Source organism: Triticum dicoccoides, chromosome 5A (genome assembly GCF_002162155.2).
Source record: "Triticum dicoccoides isolate Atlit2015 ecotype Zavitan chromosome 5A, WEW_v2.0, whole genome shotgun sequence".
Taxonomy (NCBI): domain Eukaryota; kingdom Viridiplantae; phylum Streptophyta; class Magnoliopsida; order Poales; family Poaceae; genus Triticum; species Triticum dicoccoides.
In genome coordinates, this window is record NC_041388.1 from 694,253,232 (window position 1) to 694,273,331 (window position 20,100).

The window sequence follows — 20,100 nt, forward strand, 5'->3', positions numbered from 1 at the left end:
TGCATGTTTTTTGTTTTCCATGACTCATGAACTAGCCGGGCGTCCAAAAGAAATAGAGAAAGAAGAACTGACGCCGCGTAACGTACGAAACTGCATGCGTGAGGTCGTGACAGGTGTGTGTGTATGTGTGTGTGTTAGTTAGCAAAATAATACAGAGCTCATTATTTTAACCAGATATCGATCTTGAACACATGGATGGTCGATATGCAAGAAGAAGAGGAGGAATAAGAAGAGAATATATTGTCTTTTACAAAAGGACGGTAGTACGTCAACTATTAAAAATACTCTTGACCGACCGCTAGCTAGCTAGAGGACGCATGCATTGCAATTGCATGGTCTCCTTCCTTTGTTCACACTGCTTGCTTGCTGTGTGCGTCGATCGACCATGCCTCTCTTATCTATATATAGAGCCAGCCTCTATGCTTTTCATGGATTTTGCATCGACCATCACTCAAGTGAGTCCATCATTCAGCAGATCAATAGCTATCTCTATCCGTGATAGGCTCAAGTGCGTAGACACGGCGCACAACAACGACCGCTAACTGTTTTGCCTTCACGGAGAGAGGTACACACTCCTAATTACATGCATACCGCATACGAAACGATTGTTGTTGTTTGCGTGCTTATAGCATTTATGTAGCTTTTGCTTAATATACTCCTACATATAGCTGCTCAAAATTATCGGTACTTCCTATTGTTGAGGGAAATGTTAACTGATAATTGCTTGGTTGGCTGACGAGCAGAGGATTAATAAACTAACCAGTAAGTTAATCGGCTAGTTAATCAATTACTTGGCGTACATGGTAGGGGTGTGGTGCCCTACATGCCAGCGGCACAGACATTTTCTTCTTCTGGGTGCGACGCTACACGCACGCTGACTTGTTGCACACCAGGCGATTGGGTCCACAGGCCACTGACCAGTGAGACCTACATCAATACCACATTTCGCAGGACCCGATTGTCAGAGTGGGCTTCTGTCCGAACGTGGAGGGCTGCTGCTAGCTACCCATTGACCGCCCGCCACCCATTGACCACCGCCGACACCGCCGAATTCGCCTCGCCGCTCGGTCTGTTGTTGCCCGCCTTCGCCACGTCGGTCTTTGTCCCCACGCGCGGAAATGGAGCTCCGCCTCGCCTCCCCCTTGATCAGAGGGAGTATACTACAAAGACCATGATCTTCCGTCAGTCTGTTGTGTGTGCATATACAAAAAAAAAGGATTGGTATATATCCATCTTAGCTATTTGATGATTGCTCATCGTATACACGTTGTCACGACGTCGCATGGTTATCATTTCCTTTTTATAGGATATATATAGCAGGTGTAGGCCCCAAATAATATGCTCTACATGATTGTGTAGAGCAAGGCAGAGCATATACGTTGCATGTTTGTATTCTATGACTCGTGAACTAGTCGGCGGTCTAAAAGAAAAAGGGGGAAAAGAACTGATGCCGCGTAACGTACGTATGAAACTACACGCTGAGGACGTGACAGGTGTGTGTGTGTTAATAGTTAACAAAAAGATAAGAATACAGAGCACATTAATTTAACCGGATATCGATCTTGAACACATGCATGTTGATCACTAGAATTAGTAATGTACAAACACACACAAAGACAAGATGCCTGCGCGTAGTCTAAAAATACTCTTGACCGAGGGCCAGCAACTACCTAGCTTCCTTTGTTCACACGGCTTGCTATGAGCATCCATTGCATCTACCATACATGTCTCCCTCTATATAAAGCCCCTATGATTTCCAGTGACTTTGCATCGACCATCACTCAAATCCATCAATCAGCATATAGCTATCTATCCACGGTAGGCTCGACACGGTACGTACTCCCCAATTACGTGTGTGCCGCATACAAAAGATTGTTGTTTCTGCCGTCGATCTTGTTGTTGTTGTTGTTGTTGTTGTTGTTGTTGTTGTTGTTGTTGTTGTTGTTGTTTGCATGGTTATAATATCTACATACATGCCGCAGGTTATAACTTTTCCTTAATACTCCCTCCATTTCCATAGTTCTGAACTAAGGATCAGTTCTTTTGATGGCTTCTAGATTATAAGCTGCAAAAAGCTGCCTCCTATCCAGCTTACTCTAAAGGCCCAACCAATTTTTTTAAAGCCTAGTAAAAGAAAATTTGTTGAGCTTCTAGAATAAATTGGATAGGGGGCACTTTATTCTGAAAGCCCAACAAAGCTAGCAAATGAACTGGCCCTAAAGCCATGATAAGAATCATCTTGCGGAATTTTTTTCCTTTTTTTTGGCGCTGGGCGGACCAGTATATATCTTTATCTTTACCTAATAATAAAACAAATTGGGTTTCTTTCGTCCGTCATGACATTTTTCAAAAAAGTCTATTTATTTCAGAAAATTCAACCCGCAGTCCTGTTTTAAGTTAAAATGAATCGTATTTTCGTGTTTTACACAAAAGTCCCTGTCTTTTTCTGAAATCAACCCGCTGTCCGGATTTAAGTCACACCCGAACCGTTATTTTACATTTTTCGAAACCCCCTGATGTTTTAGGTAATTCATCCGTGGATCATATTTAAGTCAAACAAATGCTTTTAAAAATCATCCATATCTTTTAAACCGTTACTCCGATTTGAACATGTTATATATGAAATTTGATTAGAAAAATATGTAGAATATGAATATGAGATTATTTTTACCTGGTAAGTATTTTTAAATATTATTTTGGAATATATTTGAGTCAAACCAAATGATTTTCTAAATTATCTGTATCTTTTAAACCGTAACTTCGATTTTAACATATTATATATGAAATTTTATTAGAAAAATGTGTGGAGTCTAAATATGATGCTAATTTTACCTGTTAAATATTTTTAAAATATTGTTAAACTTATAATTTATAGCGCAAGATTTTTTTTTCATACCGGCAGCGATCCGGATTGCAAATAAACACCCCACTATGACCATATACGGAAAGAAAAATCGATAACTACACATGCATACCTCTGAAAAATGTCGCAAGGGAAAACAACAGATTTCTCATCGCGAGAGTGAAAGAAAGCGAACGAGAGAGAGAGAGAGAGAGAGAGAGAGAGAGAGAGAGAGAGACCCTTAGAATTAACCATATTCAACACATGTTTTTTGTTGTTTTGTGTGAACACCGAGGCCATCGTCGGCGAGAGTGAGAAGGAGGATAAGCGGCAACACAAATATGACGCCTCGCATAAATAAAGGAGATGGATCTATTGTGGTCTTGAGTGATGGTTGTTGAGTTAAGAGCGTGTGTTATATTTTCTCTCCCGTTGCAACGCACGGACTCTTTTGCTAGTACATACTGATTTGTCTCCCTGAAATTTGTTTTTTTTTTTGCGGGGTGTCTCCCTGTATTTCATTATTATTACTCCACTTGCGTACGAACATGGTAGGGACGGGGTGCCATACATGTCAGCGGAACGGAACAGACAAAAAAATTTCTGCGTGGGACGCTGCACGCTGACTCGTTGCACACCAGGTGACCGTGTAGAACTGCTACTGACCAATGGGCCCTGCGTCAACACCGCATTGCGCGGGACCCGGTAGTCAGCGTGGGCGTTCTGTCGGTACGCGGAGGGCCGCTGCTCCTGCTAGCTTCTCCATCCGAGCGGCGGCTTGACCGCCCGCCACCCATTGACCGCCGCCGCCGCCGCCGCATTATTCGCCTCGCCGCTCGGCATCTTGCCCGCCTTCGCCACCTCGGTCTCGGCCCCCGCGCGCGGAAATGGAGCTCGGCCTCGCCTCCTCCCGCGGCCCGGCCGGCCCCTCGCTCGCCGTCGCCGGGCGGCGGCCGCGGCCCTCGCTCTCGCCGCCGCTGCCCTGCCCCCTTTCGCTTCAGGTAGCTGCTTCATCCCTCTCAGGATCGTAATGCGTGGGGCTATATATCAGCTGCTTGTTTTGGATCGCTCTAGGTAGCATTGCGATGCCTTGTCCAATCTGTAAATGCGAGCTTGACTGGCCATTTTCTTGACATGTCCAATGTTCAAGGCAGTGGGTGACTGAATCTGGCAGAATGAGCGGCCAACTAGGATAGCACTGATCATTTCTTGAACAATGCATATCATTTGTTTGTATGGTCCTGCTGGATAACCATTATGCTTGACTTTTTTTGTCATCTGCTGCTTGACTTACAGAACTAGCTGTAAATGTCTTACTCAAAATGTCGTTTTCCCGGCTTGGTTTTGTGTTTCCTTGTAAATCTGCAGAGGGGGGCAGTTCAGGTGGTTTTACTTCTTGTCACCATCCTTGGCATCTCACAGACAGTCCTTTGGTTACATTCTCCTGGTTGCAGATACAGACTCGCGGTTACTCGATGCCGACTCTCCATCACAAGGCCCATACCACAGTAGGATGCCAGGCTTCTGTAGCAGCCAAATACATGTATGCAATTATTTATGTACTACACTATTTTGTTTGGACTAGATTCATGAGTATTCATCTGTCCTTTCTGACGGCTGCTTTGTTCTGACGGTATGATTCTTACCAGGGAAACACCTGACATAGTCGATCTGGACTGGGAAAACCTTGGCTTCGGCCTTGTCGATACCGACTTTATGTACATGGCCAAATGCGGGACAGATGGAAACTTTTCCAGTGGAGAAATCGTGCCTTTTGGACCCATAGCACTAAGCCCGTCTGCTGGAGTCTTAAATTATGGACAGGTTTGTTAACCGGAGGACTTGGAAGACATTATTTCATATATGCGGTGGCATAGCAAGTAGCTATGATAATCTCTGACTGAAATATGTACTCTTTGATGGCCTAAAGGTATCAGACGTGCTTAAACAATTTTTATTCTTGCATGTAGGGACTGTTTGAGGGCCTAAAAGCATATAGGAAAACTGATGGGTCTGTCCTATTATTCCGTCCGGAGGAGAATGCCATAAGGATGAAAAATGGTTCAGATAGGATGTGCATGCCTGCACCGACTGTTGAGCAATTTGTGGATGCAGTGAAGCAAACTGTTCTGGCAAATAAAAGATGGGTAAGTTATTTTTATGTCTTCTCATGCTCATTTCATTGCCCTCTGTACATTCCTATGATCCCCTAACTTCTTCTTTAATGTACTACTGTAAATTTTAGGTGCCTCCTACCGGTAAAGGTTCCTTGTATATCAGGCCGCTACTAATTGGAAGCGGGGCTATTCTTGGTCTTGCACCTGCTCCTGAGTACACCTTCCTTATTTATGTCTCCCCTGTTGGAAATTATTTCAAGGTTTGTACCGAGTTTTTCAGTTCAACAAACATCTAGTCACAAGTACCGTTCTTATCTTCTTGATGATATAGTATAGATGAATGGTAATTATGCCACAAGCATATTTGCACAAGTACAGGCTCATCCCCCATGATCTATCTACTATCCAGAATAGTTTTCATTTTTCCAAATTTATACCATCCTGGATATTGATTAAGTCTGTTAACTTTATTCTACAGGAAGGTTTAGCTCCTATTAACTTGATTATTGAAGATAACTTTCACCGTGCGGCCCCTGGTGGAACTGGAGGCGTGAAAACTATTGGAAACTATGCCTCGGTAACTTTTAACATCGGCATTATTTTTCATTCTTTCGACCTCTGTTGGCATCCTTTTGTAGGAAAAAAGAACCTTTTTGGGCATCATTTGCTTTGGCATTCGCGTGATGCCTTCTCCCCAGTGCCCAAAACTTCTGTGGGTGAAATATGATTGTAGTACTGCAAATGATGAAAATGTACATCTACAACATAATGTATACAGCTTTCGAAAGAAAAAATAGAATGATGGAAATTACGTAATAGCTGCTCTTAGTGGTTGACTGGGATTTTTTTCAGTACTAACATTTACACCCATTATTTTATCATTTACGATTGCTAGGTGTTGGATATTTATACAGACCTCTGTTTTCTATGGTGCTAACTAAATCCTCGGCACATCTTTCTTTTCTCCTTCTCGTTATAAATTGTTGTAAAAGGATATTGTTGGCAAATCTATATTGAAATTGAAGCCGTCGATTCTGTAATGAATTGTTAACTACGCCCACATTGTTTTGACTTTTAAATCTGAAACTATGATCACTTAATTGATAAACTTGTCGTCACCATGTAGGTGTTGAAAGCACAGAGAACTGCAAAGGACAAAGGATATTCTGATGTCCTCTATTTGGATGCCGTTCACAACAAATATCTGGAAGAAGTTTCTTCATGCAATATTTTCGTTGTGAAAGTATGAATCTTCACATGGCAGTTCTTATTTTCTTAAATCTGTTTCAGTATCTGCATTTAAAAGTAGTTTTTGCGACCGAATCCTGTGGGAGCATCCTAGTTATGTACAACTTTTGCCCCCTCTACAAACTAAGCAAGTCTAATGTGGATGATAAGCTACTATGAATCTTTGTTTCAGTAGCCAAATTACAGGATTTATCACCCTCATGTGACCTATCTTTTTCTGAGATTCCAAGTAACTAGGGAAGTGACATGAATATTCCTTTAAGATACAAACCGAATTGATCTGTCAGAAAAAGATGTAAAAACAGTTTGGTCCATCTAGTTTATCTCTCATCTTCCTTGTATAGAACATTGGTCATTATTTTTGCAAGGAGTAATTACTTTTTTTTTTGAGGACCGAGTGATTACTCATTCTAATTCTGAACTTATACCTGGCTTTATTCTTATCAGTATGCTGTCAAGTTCTTCTTGAAGAATATTATTTCACCAAGTTAAGGACTGAAGAAATGTTACTTATATTTGCTATGGTCTTTTGCACCAGGGCAATGCTATTTCCACTCCAGCAATAGAAGGAACGATATTGCCTGGTATCACAAGGAAAAGTATCATCGAAGTTGCCGAGAGCAAAGGCTACAAGGTAAATGTTGGTCACCAAAAATCAACAGTTGATCGGAAGTACTATATGATGCTTCGCTTTATATGGCCTTAGTTAACACAATGTGCTTCATTTAAGGTGGAGGAACGCCATGTGTCTGTAGATGAACTGCTTGATGCAGACGAAGTTTTCTGCACAGGAACAGCTGTTGTGGTTTCACCCGTGGGGAGCATTACCTATAAGGGGAAAAGGTGAAGCTTCTGCTCTGCCTTGGAACTGTCAATTTTTATGGCGTTTAATTTGGCTGTTCAAACACCGACAAATAAGCCATGTACTACTAGAACTCAGACCACCATGCATTTTCTTCTGCTTTTCAGGGTAGAATACGATGGCAACCAAGGAGTCGGCGTGGTGTCACAGCAGCTATACACCTCGCTGACAAGCCTCCAGATGGGTCACGCAGAGGATCGGATGGGCTGGACCATGCAACTGAATTAAGTATCGCATCACCGATCTTGGCTCGACAGATTTCCAGAACACTGCTATGGCAGATGAATTAAACTCTTCAACTGGGACCTAGGGGAAGCTAATATGTAATTCTCTTGTTTACCATCAACTAGGATCTTGCAAAAATGGTCAGTCTAGCTGGGCAGCTAGCGAGACTTCCTGAACACGGCACAAGAATATGTGTTTATCCTCTGATTTCTTTTTTCAGAATAATAAGCGTTACTCCAAATGTATCGAGTGATGTGAAGCAGTGTTCTTTTCCTATCTTGTATGCTGAGTACAGCTTGAGTGTGCGGCCCTGACCGCTGGGTTACTGAACCAATTTATTGTGATTTCTTGACGTGAAATTGTCTAGCCAAATTAAAATTCGTGTCAACTTTGATTAGTACGGCATTTACTGAAACAGATTGATATTTACTGAAACAAAAGTGTACTATTATTTTATACTGTATTTACCAAGTATTAGAATTATACGTACTAGTACTTATCTAATACTATATTTGCGGAATTTACTTTTTTTGAGCAAAATTTACGGAATTAACTGGAGTATTGGCAGCAAACCTGAGTGCTCGAACTCGCTATTGGGCTAGGACTGACGGAAGGCTTGCCAGCCCAGCCGAACACCCAAACCGGAAGGAGTTCTGTCTGACTTTTGTGCAATATAAAATAGAGGAGGCCCCATGCATTGCTGCTGGAATTGTTTGATAAAATTTTGACTTGATAACATGAGAACTAAACTTAAAATACATGAATTATTATATTTGATTATGCGTAGTTGTAACACTATTTATTGAATATTAGTAGAAAAATTGAATGAAAAACATTTTCCCATGCATGGTAGAACGTTTTGGTGATATGTGTATGCATAGTGACCTGGTTCATGGATGCGGTCGATCTTGATTTTAATTCTGGAGATGCGTCAATTTAAACAAAGTCTAATACACAAATATTAATCGATTGGCTTATTCGTTTTGAACTGAGAAGCGCTTGAAAAGATTATGCATAATTCACAAATCTTGGAGCACTACATTTATTTCTCTTGAAAAGAAATTATAATTAACAATCAATACTAGTCAAGGTACAATATGTGACTGAACAAGAAATTGTTATCAACCAATACTAGTCATAATTGGCAATACAGCACGAGCCAGAACGAAACTCATGATGTAGCATTCCTTGTTCTTCAAGAAGCATATGCAAGTTGATGCCTGCACTATCAAGCGACAGACACATTTCCCTCTTTCACACAGATTATTTAACGGTTAGAACCCAATTTGGGAGGATATTTCTTACAACGTACGATTATTTAATTATTAAGGCAACGCCTAAATTTTCGGTGCATGGATATTTCAGTTGAGCATGTGCTTTAGGACCCCGGGGATGTGGACGCTGTAGAAGTAATCGTCCCAGTCAATGGTCTTGGGGTCGAAATTAAAGAGGCTTCCATGGTTGCTGGTCATGGCGAGCCTGAGCTTGTTTAGGTTGACGTCATCGAAGCAGCCCTTGAACAGCGCGAAGGGCCCATACAGATCCACCAGGTGCATCACGAACCTACAACAATATAACAATAAAGGCCGTGTCATCATATATGCCGCGCCATCAAGAAGATACTCCCTCCGTCCGGAAATACTTGTTATCAAAATGCCATCCGCAAAAGATTTAAACCGACTAACCTGTACTTGCGTGCTTGGTCGTGGTAGAGGGTGTCGAGGCCGAAGAGGCCACAACAGAGGACGGAGAGCAGGTGGAGGAGCTCAAGGAGGAGGCGGTACCTGAGCATCATAAAGAGGTGGAAGGAAGCCATGCTGCTGAGGAATGCCATCTTATGGGTGCGCACCGTGCGGCCGTCAGGGCCCACCCGAGGGTGCTCCGTGAAGTACCGAAACCCAGCCTCGTGCAGCACATTGTACGGCGCCGGGTTACGCCGCGACGAGCTCACGTGGTACACCGCCGGTGCGTGTGGCTCGGGATGTGACTGTGTCTTCTCCAATGAGGACGAGCTGTGCGCCACGATGGCAGCCATCATCGCATTCACCACCATGTCGCCCGGCATCTGCACCAACATATACCCAACCACACGATTGCATTCACCGCCGTCGTTGAAATCCATATCTTACTGTATGGATTCCTGGACTGACAACCAACCATTGCATGCCTGGAATATACTTCCTCCGTTCCTAAATATTTGTCTTTCTAGACATTTCAAATAACTACTACATACGGATGTATATAAACATATTTTAGAGTGTAGATTCACTCATTTTGCTCTGTATGTAGTCACTTGTTGAAATGCCTAGAAAGACAAGTATTTAGGAACGGAGGGAGTATGTTAATTAACTGCATGCATAGTGCAACGTTGCTTACCACATCCATGGTGAGGTTGAGGTCCGCCAAGAAGTATGTCAGGTTCTGCTTCGCATAGCCGATCACGATCGTGTCGATCGTCCTGCAATTTACATTTTTACATTGAACAAACATCCTTTATTTACTTGCATTTGCAACAGATTAAAACGATTGCACTTTAAATTTAGAGGCAGGGAAAGGAAAGAGAAGCATATAACGAACCTGGTGCCTTCGATCCATCCGGGCAGTGGGTCGTTCTGGACACTGGTGATGATGCTGGGACGGACAATGACAACAGGGAGATCACACTTCAACTGGCCCAGCACCATCTCCCCCATCGACTTTGTGAACACGTATGTGTTCGGCCACCCGAAGTGCCGGGCCCTGGTGATGCCAAGGTCCTTCATGGCCTTCCTTTGGGACTTGGGCGACGAGTCGGCGTCGGCCTCAAGCTGCTTTTTCAGGTCCTTGGCCAGTTTCAGCTCGGTGTCGATATCGAGGTGGGTCCCCTCGAGCAGCGTCTCGCCATTCTTGAATGGTCTCTCTTGCACGAGTCCTTGCTTCTCACCCGCAACATAAGCTGCACCAACTCATGTATGAATTCATTAACTTGATTTGTAAATCAAATCTAGGTGTACTTTAATTACATCCAAGAACTTTATTTTTGTTTTCCCCAGAAGCATCCAAGTTCATAGTCCATGATGGTAATTTGTAGAGTTGGTGTACGTACCCGTGGAGACATGGAGGAGCACCTTGAGATTGGGGCACTTCTTGGCGAAGTTGCACATATGCTTCACTCCCATCACGTTCACGTCCAGGGCCACATCATACCTGCACGCACACAATTCCACTCCGTACTCTTGCTGCACCTACTCAAGTTCTCTGCTGATTTTTTTTCCTTTCTTGGACAAAACAATCAGTTGACGACGACGCACCTTTCGTAGAAGTTGGTGGTGGCGGCGCCATTAACGATGACATCGAGCTCCTGGGTCACCCGGAGCTCCCTCAGGGTCTCGCTGTCGACGCCGAAGTCCTCACGCATCACATCTCCGGCCAATGGGACGATCTTTTCACAGATGAAAGATTGAAACCAGTCCCCGTGCTTCTCCCTCAGAAGCCCGAACAACTCCTTCCCTACCACCTGGGCACATAGAAAATAAATTATTCAGTACCAACACTCAAGCAAAGGGATCAAAAGAATCATGAGAGCAATAGAGGTCTAGATCATGAAGAACCATGATGGACAACACTACCTCAGTCTCCACCCGATCCTTCGCCGCCGCGGCATCCACCGCTCGCACCGGAAGATAGATCTTCTTTACATCAGGTTGAACTCTCAGTATCTTCTCCACTAGTACTGCACATATGCACCAACAGTAGAACTAAGTAACAGATGAGCACAACACATATCAACTTGACGCAAAAAAAAACTTCTAGAATTTGCAACAAATAGTATATGCATGCGTAATATGTTTGTATAAACATTATGCGTGCATGCATGCATACTCTTTCCAAGAAAGCCTGTTGATCCAGTGATGAGGATGCTCTTGTTCTTGAAGTATCCAATGATCTTCTCTTCACTCAGTGTGTCAACCATCTTGATTTTTTTTCTTGTGTGCGCAAGAGAGAGAGAGAGAGAGAGAGAGAGAGCAGGGAGAGCAGGGAGAGAGAGAGAGAGAGAGAGAGAGAGGAAGAAGGAGATGATTTGTGTAGGTGAGTGGAAAGAGGCTCCTGTACACAATATTTATACACGGGCCATCAAGGTGTTTTGTCTTGGAGTGTTGTTTTGGCAGTTGAACCAGTTGGTTTCATTGTATGAAATCGGAGGGGGTGGCCCCTCTTTTGCTAAGAAAAAAGGGTCTTTCGTGTTGTAGGTAGAAGAGGGGTGTCTTAATTTGAGGCACTTGAGCGCAACATTTATGCGCTGTCCAACCGAAACAAAGACTCAGTGATCATAAGAGGAATCACATGCAGTCAAAATATTTTGTCGGAGTACTCTAGATTTTCAAATAGGGCTATTATTGGGGTTGCAGTACGTTTGCTAGCCATCAAATTACTATCTCTGTCCTAGTTTACTAGTCCCCATAGTATTTTGAGTTAAATTTGACCACATATTTAACTAGCAAAATGTTAATGCATGTCATCAAAAATTATATTGTTGGATTCATATTTGAATGTAGTTTTCAATGATATTATTTTTTCTACGCATAACATATATTTTATTAGTTAAAAGCATGGTCAAAATATAAACCAGAATAAGAAGAGGGCTAGTAAACCAGGACGGAGGTAGTAATAGCTAAGGTGGGCAACCAGAAGTACTCATATTATTGCTACACACTTAGGAATGAGTTGTCAGTAGGACGTCCTAAATCCTTTTTTTTTTTTTTGCGGGTGAGGATGTCCTAACTCTGGTTTAGAAAACTAGAGAAGTTCAATATTCCTTCCTTTTCGGTTTAGAAGGCCCATGTACAATTGAACCAATGTAATACAAATCATATATCATGAAAGTTATACCATTAGAAATTATAGGGTACTCTTACAATTAATCGGTGGAGTACGGTAGAGTAGCATCACAATCAATGAAAAAATAGTGCGCTATGACAAAATAGTGTGGCCTTGAAAATATGTTATTAGCGTGCTATTAGCGAGATATTATACAATGATTTATTTAGCGAGACATTGCTTAAAACGCTATAGTGCGCTATATTTTTTTTCACTGGTCGTAATCCATCCCTTCGAAACGCAGAGCGTATTTTTCTCTGGTTAGAACAAAACATTGGCTTACACTGTTAGCATATAATTTAGTGGTATATTTTGGCTCGATACAACAAAACCTATGGCAAAGAACTTGGACGCAATATTTTGAAGATCATTATGTTAGTACTCTACTATGTCTTAAAACCCGACAGTCAGATGGGTGGTACTACTGGATCCGGCTTGTCTGCTTCCTCCCCATGCTCCCATCCGTGCTCCCACTTTATCCTACGGCTGTCTTTTTCCCTTTTTCCTTTCTAATCTAATCATCTCCCCCCTGATTTTAAGGGGGTGGGGCCGGGTCTTATTTTGTCCAATCAAATCAAGCCACATATGCGGGAGCACGGATGGGCACATGGGGAGAAAGCAGACTAGTCTCGTCCGGTACTACTAGCACAGGATTTATCATGCCTTCAAGTTCTTGTGTACGTTATTAAAGTTGGAACAATGATTTTCAAACATGTCCTGCCTGTTTCGTTTAGTGCTACGTACCTGACTGGCTTAAAGAGGCCGGCATAGTAATTCCTGGTACGTACGTACGGACAGCATAGACGTAGTACGTGGCGCCTATTAATTCCATCTACTGCTCCATTGTTTATTAGAACACATGGTTCGTTTCACCTCTTCTTCTTTTTTTGCGAATCATGGTTCGTTTCACTTGCTTGCACAACATTGGCATTGATGGGATGAGATAGGAAGACGACGGCAGAACAAGAGCCATCAAGAGAGGCGGCGTATCATCTACCTAGGTCTACTCCTTTTGTTTAGTAAACATGAAGGAAACATCATCGGTTGGGAGATATGGATTAATGTAGGCATTAGTTGCCTGCCGATATTAAACCACATGTTGTCGTTCTACGTACGTAAAAATGATGGGGATGGAGAAGTAAGAGACTAGCTAGGGAATTCATGGATGTATTGAAATAGGCTTTCGCCTTGCTTTATAGGTAAGGCAACTATCATATTCATACAACAAGTTTAAGTATGAAAAGTAAACATACAGGACAGGAACACAAACATGCCCTACTAAAAAGAAGAAAAGGGCGCCAAGTGACTGGCAGGTCAGTGGCTAGGTGCCCGAGCAAGGCGGCATCTGCCGCAGTCAGCGGATCCATCATGCCGCCTAACCGATCTCAGTCCTGCGGCCTAACGAGCGGGCGCTAGTGCTGCAAAAATTCTAGAAATTTAAATATGAAGCCAAAGGACGGTCACAAGAAGACCTGCTCAATAACCATCTTGTTACGTGTCCAAAAGGTCCAGATCATTGCCGCAAACACTAACTAGAAGAGGCATCTATCTATCTATCTATCTATCTATCTATCTATCTATCTGATTTGTCCAAGTTTCCAAGAAATGACTAATCTCACAAACAGAACATAGCTTAGCTAGGAGTCCACCTCTTTGGAGTAAAAACGGCATTGGTGATATTGGTTGCACAACCGTCTCATATAGTCCCTCGGCCCCTTTGATGGGAATATGAGTCTGGTGCGAGAACAATGGTCGTCAATTTAACTAGCAAAACATATATAACATGTCATAGCAATGTTTGTTTAGAAACTTCATTCGACAACAAATCCTTTTTTTTTGGACCGGGGTTACCACTTTCCATTACCATGATATAACGTAAATACATCAGTTCTGCAGAACAAAGGGTGTAGGAAAGAAGGGAAAGCGAGTTCGAGGACTGCTAGGAAACCCACATTTTTTAAAGTATACATTGTTTGGCAAAAAAACACATTTTTCGCTAATCAAATCAAACACCTAAAAAGGCAGGGAGTAATAGGACCAGCTTGGGAGGATCAGTTGGGAGATGAATGAATGGCCGGCCGGCCGGCCGCACGTTGGTAGATGATGATGCAGTGTCCTGTACGTACTCCTGTGTGGCGATGTTGGAAAACTTGCTCCATTGGATATTTGGTTGGCATTGATTCCGGTGCGTGGACGTCTTTTTCCAATGGTGGGCGTGGGCGTGGACGTTTTGCTACAACCGCTGGTCCATGGCATTGCAGTTGGTTCCGCCCGCCTTCATTATCATTGTCCTATGCCGACCTCTTGAAGTCTGGCTCCGGGCAATTTGGCACACACGTACACTAGTTCGGCTCCAATCTACCGGGAGACCAACAGAGCGAATGGCCTAAACACGGTCTTAAAGAAAATATTGCTAGCTAGGTCCCTTATATACATTGAATTTTAGAGGACAAGCTATAGTGCAAGATAAGTACTGTACGATATTATTATTATTATTATTTGATTCACTAGATTCCTTCTACAGTTAAAACAGTGTACAATTTTATAGTAGCAAATAGAACGACGTGTTATTCAGTATGTTAGCACGCATATGCTACCAGGCAAATATAATCTTCTACACAAAGGCCATCTTTCTTCTAACTTTCTTCTCAATTCTATGTTAGCACGCATATGCTACCAGGATGCTGCCGGTAATAATCCTCCTCAGCACTAAACCAGCTACTTTGAGTTGTTTCCCGGGCTATGTTCTTCAGTATGTTAGCAAGCGTCTTGGAAATTACCTCATATGATACATTACAAAGGCTTATAGGTATGAATAAGTCACAGCTAGTCTCTAGATTCTACTCCCTCCAGTCTAAATATAAGTCTTTCTAGAGATTCCAATATGAACTATATACGGATGTATATAGACAAGTTTAAAGTGTAGATTCATTCATTCTGCTCTGTATGTAGTTCATATTGAAATCTTCAGAAAGACTTATATTTAGGAACAGAGGGAGTATTTCAAGAATCACAACAGTAGTACTCATGTCCCAATCATTAGGAAACATGTGTCATTAACCGCTTGTGACACCTCTTTAGTAAGCTCATCCCAATTATGTGCCAAAACCATTTACGAAAATAGCATGAGGGGCATCGGGGCGAAGGAGCCTTAAAATCCCCTATACCGAATAATGCTTTTTTTTAAACCCTTCAGGGAGAAAGGATCCAACAACATATCATTCACATGTTGTGTAAACCAAGGAATATCACTTTGCTCAATACCTCCAGACGTTCAGTTTGCCCACCAGAAAAGAGAACTGAGAAGTAATCCTTAGCATGATTCGAACGCAAATGTCCCCTCTATCCAATTTCAGTTTATCCTGCCTCGTTGGGCCTAGATGAGTTCCACCTACTCCCACATGTTCTCCAAGATTAGTTGAATTTCTTTCTAATGCTTCATTGGACATGCAGCCACACATGGGATCTTCAACCTCTAGCTATAGTTCTCAAATCCTCTTTCCCGGGCCGGGGTTTTCAAAATTGGCATGCCCCAATCATGCAAAGGATGCATGAACCTCGGCAAAGCGGGCTGCAAAACATGGCGCTGATGCAGCCACACAAGCTTTCTCCCGGGCAGTCTTAACCATTTCTTCTACGGCTTCTTCACATAACCATCTCGGCTTGAATCTCTTTGTACCATTGCCCTTCATTAACACCAAACCGTAGTAACATTCAGTGTCTATAAAAAACCGGTGGGTAGTCAGGTTTGGTAAACCGTAAACTACTCACTGGTCAACAGCCTTTTGAAGCATATATAGAGCCCCACCACGTATTACAAACTCCTCACTCCAACCACTCTCGGACCCTCTTTTGATCAGAATGACACCTCTTTTGATTTGAGCAATTAGCTTTAGATCCTGTTTGTTTGGGCTTTTGCTTCTGCTTTTGCAGCTTTTTCACTTCAGCAAAAATGCCAAAAAAGCTCCTAATAGCTGCTTTTTTTAGATGGAACACTCGTATTCCATTAAGACATGGCTAAACCGCCGGTTACAACACGGGTTACATCATCAGGATAGTTAGAGAACCACTGGTTAGACTCTCCTGCAACTAAACCCGCACCAATAGCAGCCAGCACATGCGCTGGCTTGTTACAAACACGTGACATGTGTAGAACCATAGCCTGGATAAATTGTGTGACAAGATTCACCTTAAGCTCTTTGAACATTTGGCCAAGGGAAGACAGGTCGTACATATCTGATGACACGGCTTGTTGTAGCACTAGACAATCAGTCTCAAACTGTACTCTTCCCACTCCCATTTGAACAGCCCAGTTAACAGCAGTGCAAAGGGCCACTGTCTCAGAGTGTAAAGCATTGGAAATTGATTGGGATGAGCCCGCTGCAGCAAAAAGGGCTTCATGGGAGGCATCTATGCATATTAATCCCCATCCACTGTATCCATTGTGTTCTGAAAAAGCTCCATCAATATTAATTTTAACAAAATCTGACGGTGGTGGCTTCCAAGAACTATGGATGCTCGATTGAGAAACTGGCTTCTTGTTCAGGAACTCATTCCACTCATTCACATGAAAACGAACGGCATATTGAACTCATTCCACTCATTCACATGAAAACTCCTAATAGCTGCTTTTGGCTTATAGAATCGTATAACAATATTTATTCATAAGCCAAAAGCCAAAGAAAAAATCCCCTGTTTAGGAGCTTTTGTGGCTTTTTCGCCAGTGGAAAAGCTATAAAACCATAAGCAAGAGCCCAAACAAACAGAGCCTACTAAGGTTGCTATTGAAACAATATCAATGAGATCTATTTGTTTTCATCACCTGGCAGCCATCTAAGAATTATTTTTACTGGAAACTTGTTCTGCTGATCATCCTTACTTATCTGAGATAAATGGCAGGTGCTACCTCTGTACACACACTAATATAAGACGCTTTTGCAGTTCAAACGTCTTACATTAGTTTACAGAGGGAGTAGTATAGAAGGGTTTGGAGAATATAATAAATGAACTGTGAAACTCTTGCTTCCATAAATTTAGACTAGCCTTTACAGTGTTGTAATTTCCAGGTGGAACCAGTGCCTTCACATCTACATGCACATGCTGAAATTACTTTACAAACAATTTTACAGTGCTACACACATTTACATTTGTGAACACAGGGAATAGAAGAGAACATGACATGCTCACATCATACAGAAACAGACCTCCCAACAGAGACATTCAGCTTTAGGTTAGTAGAACTGCAGAAATCATATGGGACCAAAAGGAAAGCTTTTGTAGGGTGCAGACCTGCCCACTCCTTTGCATTTGTGACAGAGGCCTTGAGTTGCAGACAGTTTTCAGGGTTTCTCGTACTGGCCGCTTCAATTTCATAGGAGAACTTCCAGTTCAAATCACCTGTCCTGAGGCAAACCACGGAAAAGGCATGCCCAAAGGGTGTCATGTTCTTGTTCAGGAGCAAGAAAAGGTGATCGTCCTCTCCGAGAAGAACAAGGAAAGGCAGGGACGCCTCCAAATTCACTTCAAATGACTGGCCGTAAGCAAAGTGCAAGAAATCGGCACTGTGGTGGTCGACGAGGAAGTGGCCTGACCAACATCCTGTAAAGCCTCTGTATCCACATCCAGGAATAGGGCACATCAAAGGAGCAAAGAGGCAAGATTCTTCATGACTGTTTCTTTGCGTGTAGCTGACCAACTCGCAACAGCCCCACTTGGCATATGCACATGAGGACTTGATTGACTCAACAATCTTCTCCAGTGCAATGTTCCGTGCAAAGATCGCATCATGAGAACAAACATGACACTTGTTGCTGAGCCTGGACCAGCAGGACAAGCATGCTACATGGCCATTTTGGCACTGGAAAATACACAAAACAAGCTGTGATCATGCAATAGATATCTTGCCTCTTATAACAAAAGGTTAGTCTTCTCGAAAGAAGTGTGTCCACTCTGCCTTTGCAGCTTAATTCGTGCCTTAAATATACGCCAACAAATTATATGGATCACATGGTTTTTAGCTTTCTGAAGTTGACTGTATATGTTCAGAAGAGTAAACTGTAAGCGCATCAGTATGTGTTTAGAACCAGCCATGGAATAGTTTTTGCTCAGGATTTCTATCAGATGCCCTTGGGCAGTGATGCTCCATGATGGTTTTAGCAGCATAGCACTATCTAGCAGTACAGATGAGTCCTCTGTGTGCTTATAAGCTGTGGTGTTCCATCTAAACTGATACAGTTTACGAGGTTTGTCTCTTCGTTAGTAACTTATCAACTGAAACATGTAATGACCTTCAGAACAAACCCAGGTACCTATAATGGAGGAAAAGGCACCGCTCGGCAAGGAAGCAATTCAGAGAGAAACAATAGACCGTGAGGCTTAAACTACTCCCTCCATTCCATAATGTAAGATGTTATTACATCCAATATGTGAGTATATTGGATATAATAACGTCTTACATTATGGGACGGAGGGAGTATATAGAGCAGTGTGATCTTTGTTTGTTATTTGCTTGACAGTTTTACACTGGCCACCTTACTTAAGAGGTCCTAGAACCTAAAAGATAGAAACTGCTTCAGAAGGAAATGAAACAGAGCAGCTAACCAAAGGGAAATCAGAATGAAACAGAGCAACTAACCAAAGGGAAAGCAGAGTACCCTGAATCCCAAAATTAGTTCTCCTTCCATATGCAGAGATCTGTGTCTGGGTATGGCCAAGACAAATTAGGAACACGACGCTGTGTGGGTGTCAGATCAGTTCAACTGATTCAGTTGACAGGAGTAATGGGGACATTGACTCAAGAATGCATTCAAAAAACTGGTTTGTGGTCCGGTGTCCTGAGGAACAGTAGATGATAGTAATTGTGCAGTTACCCAACTGCTTCGCTGCCTATCATCATCTCTTATCCCCTCTTGCCATGGCTATGGATTTTCTCAATTAGCTCAACAGAAGCGATGCCAGCTTAATTAGCGAATTCCAATCGATAATTAGGCAGCAGCAGCAGCAGCAGCATGGATAATCTGGCAGAGCAACATCCTTCCTCCGGTCAATTTTAATTTACCTGGTAGAGGGGAGGGCAGAGGGGCTCGAAGCAGATGGAGCAGTCCAGCAGGTCCGGGTCGATCCGCATGCTGATCCCCACCGCGTCGCCATCCCCGCCGGCGCCGACCCTCCCCACCTCCCGACCGCACCCCGCCACCGCCCTCTCCTCCCGCTCGCCGCCCGCGACCTCCAGTTTCCGGGCCTTGGGGGGCGGCCCTCCACCAGCCGCCCCGTCGTCAGGGGCAGGGCTTCCGTCCCGCTTCCTCTTGTCGGACCCGGCGGCAGCGGCGGTGGCGGGAGGAGGGTCTTCGTCGGCGTCGGCGTCGGCGAAGGAGAACTTGGCCATGGAAGGAAAATGGAGTAACCAACCGTGTTTCTTTTTGGATTTTCTTTTTTCCTTCGTCTTTGGGGGGTCTCCTGTCCTGTGTTCGTTCTACAGCAGCGACGGGTGACTTGCCACCACCGTGTCACTGACTCGTGGGGTCCAGGGCCACGTGTCAATAGCACAAACTGTGTTGAAGTGCAAGCAAAGATACTTTGATTGAGGTTCTTGAGGACACATCTCCATTCTTCATTCTTTCTCGAGTGATGAAAATCTAGTGGTCAATCGATTTTCGTCTCATATTCTTTCTCATCCTCTTCATGAGCAAACCAATGGCCGACGGTGCTTGCCCTGGTATTCCCTCTAAGCCTCTCTGAGGGAGTCCTGGATTAGAGGGTGTTCGGGTAACCGGACTATACCTTCAGCCGAACTCCAGGACTATGAAGATACAAGATTGAAGACTCCGTCCCGTGTCTGGATGGGACTTTCCTTGGCGTGGAAGGCAAGCTTGGCGATGCGGATATTCAAGATCTCCTACCATTGTAACCGACTTTGTGTAACCCTAACCCTCTCCGGTGTCTATATAAAC

General features: G+C 43.2%; 3 protein-coding genes across 5 annotated transcripts; 1 reads left to right on the forward strand and 2 right to left on the reverse strand.

The window, feature by feature from the left end:
* The first annotated feature begins 546 nt into the window (after positions 1-546).
* LOC119304243 (branched-chain amino acid aminotransferase 2, chloroplastic-like) lies at positions 547-7,646 on the forward strand. 2 transcript variants are annotated; one of them, XM_037581411.1, is made up of 10 exons: positions 547-565; positions 4,297-4,385; positions 4,492-4,666; positions 4,813-4,989; positions 5,088-5,219; positions 5,438-5,536; positions 6,086-6,202; positions 6,746-6,841; positions 6,938-7,050; positions 7,177-7,646. In XM_037581411.1, the coding sequence occupies exons 2-10, from the start codon at positions 4,318-4,320 to the stop codon at positions 7,295-7,297; spliced, it is 1,098 nt and encodes a 365-aa protein (XP_037437308.1). In that variant the 5' UTR covers positions 547-565; positions 4,297-4,317; the 3' UTR covers positions 7,298-7,646. The 2 variants fall into 2 exon arrangements, with proteins under 2 accessions (XP_037437308.1, XP_037437307.1); XM_037581410.1 differs by lacking the exon at positions 547-565 and adding an exon at positions 3,635-3,843.
* Positions 7,647-8,456: 810 nt separating this feature from the next.
* LOC119304244 (fatty acyl-CoA reductase 1-like) lies at positions 8,457-11,368 on the reverse strand. Its single transcript, XM_037581413.1, has 8 exons — positions 11,156-11,368; positions 10,903-11,006; positions 10,585-10,790; positions 10,380-10,480; positions 9,872-10,229; positions 9,671-9,752; positions 8,980-9,359; positions 8,457-8,857 (listed from the first exon to the last, which is right to left on the reverse strand). Exons 1-8 carry the CDS (start codon positions 11,244-11,246, stop codon positions 8,656-8,658), a joined length of 1,524 nt encoding a protein of 507 aa, XP_037437310.1. The 5' UTR covers positions 11,247-11,368; the 3' UTR covers positions 8,457-8,655.
* A 5,783-nt stretch (positions 11,369-17,151) lies between these two features.
* On the reverse strand, positions 17,152-19,564 carry LOC119304245 (E3 ubiquitin-protein ligase SINA-like 10). 2 transcript variants are annotated; one of them, XM_037581415.1, is made up of 2 exons: positions 19,209-19,564; positions 17,152-18,008 (listed from the first exon to the last, which is right to left on the reverse strand). In XM_037581415.1, exons 1-2 carry the CDS (start codon positions 19,533-19,535, stop codon positions 17,340-17,342), a joined length of 996 nt encoding a protein of 331 aa, XP_037437312.1. In that variant the 5' UTR covers positions 19,536-19,564; the 3' UTR covers positions 17,152-17,339. The 2 variants fall into 2 exon arrangements, with proteins under 2 accessions (XP_037437312.1, XP_037437311.1); XM_037581414.1 differs by having other exon boundaries at positions 17,152-18,029.
* Positions 19,565-20,100: the final 536 nt, after the last annotated feature.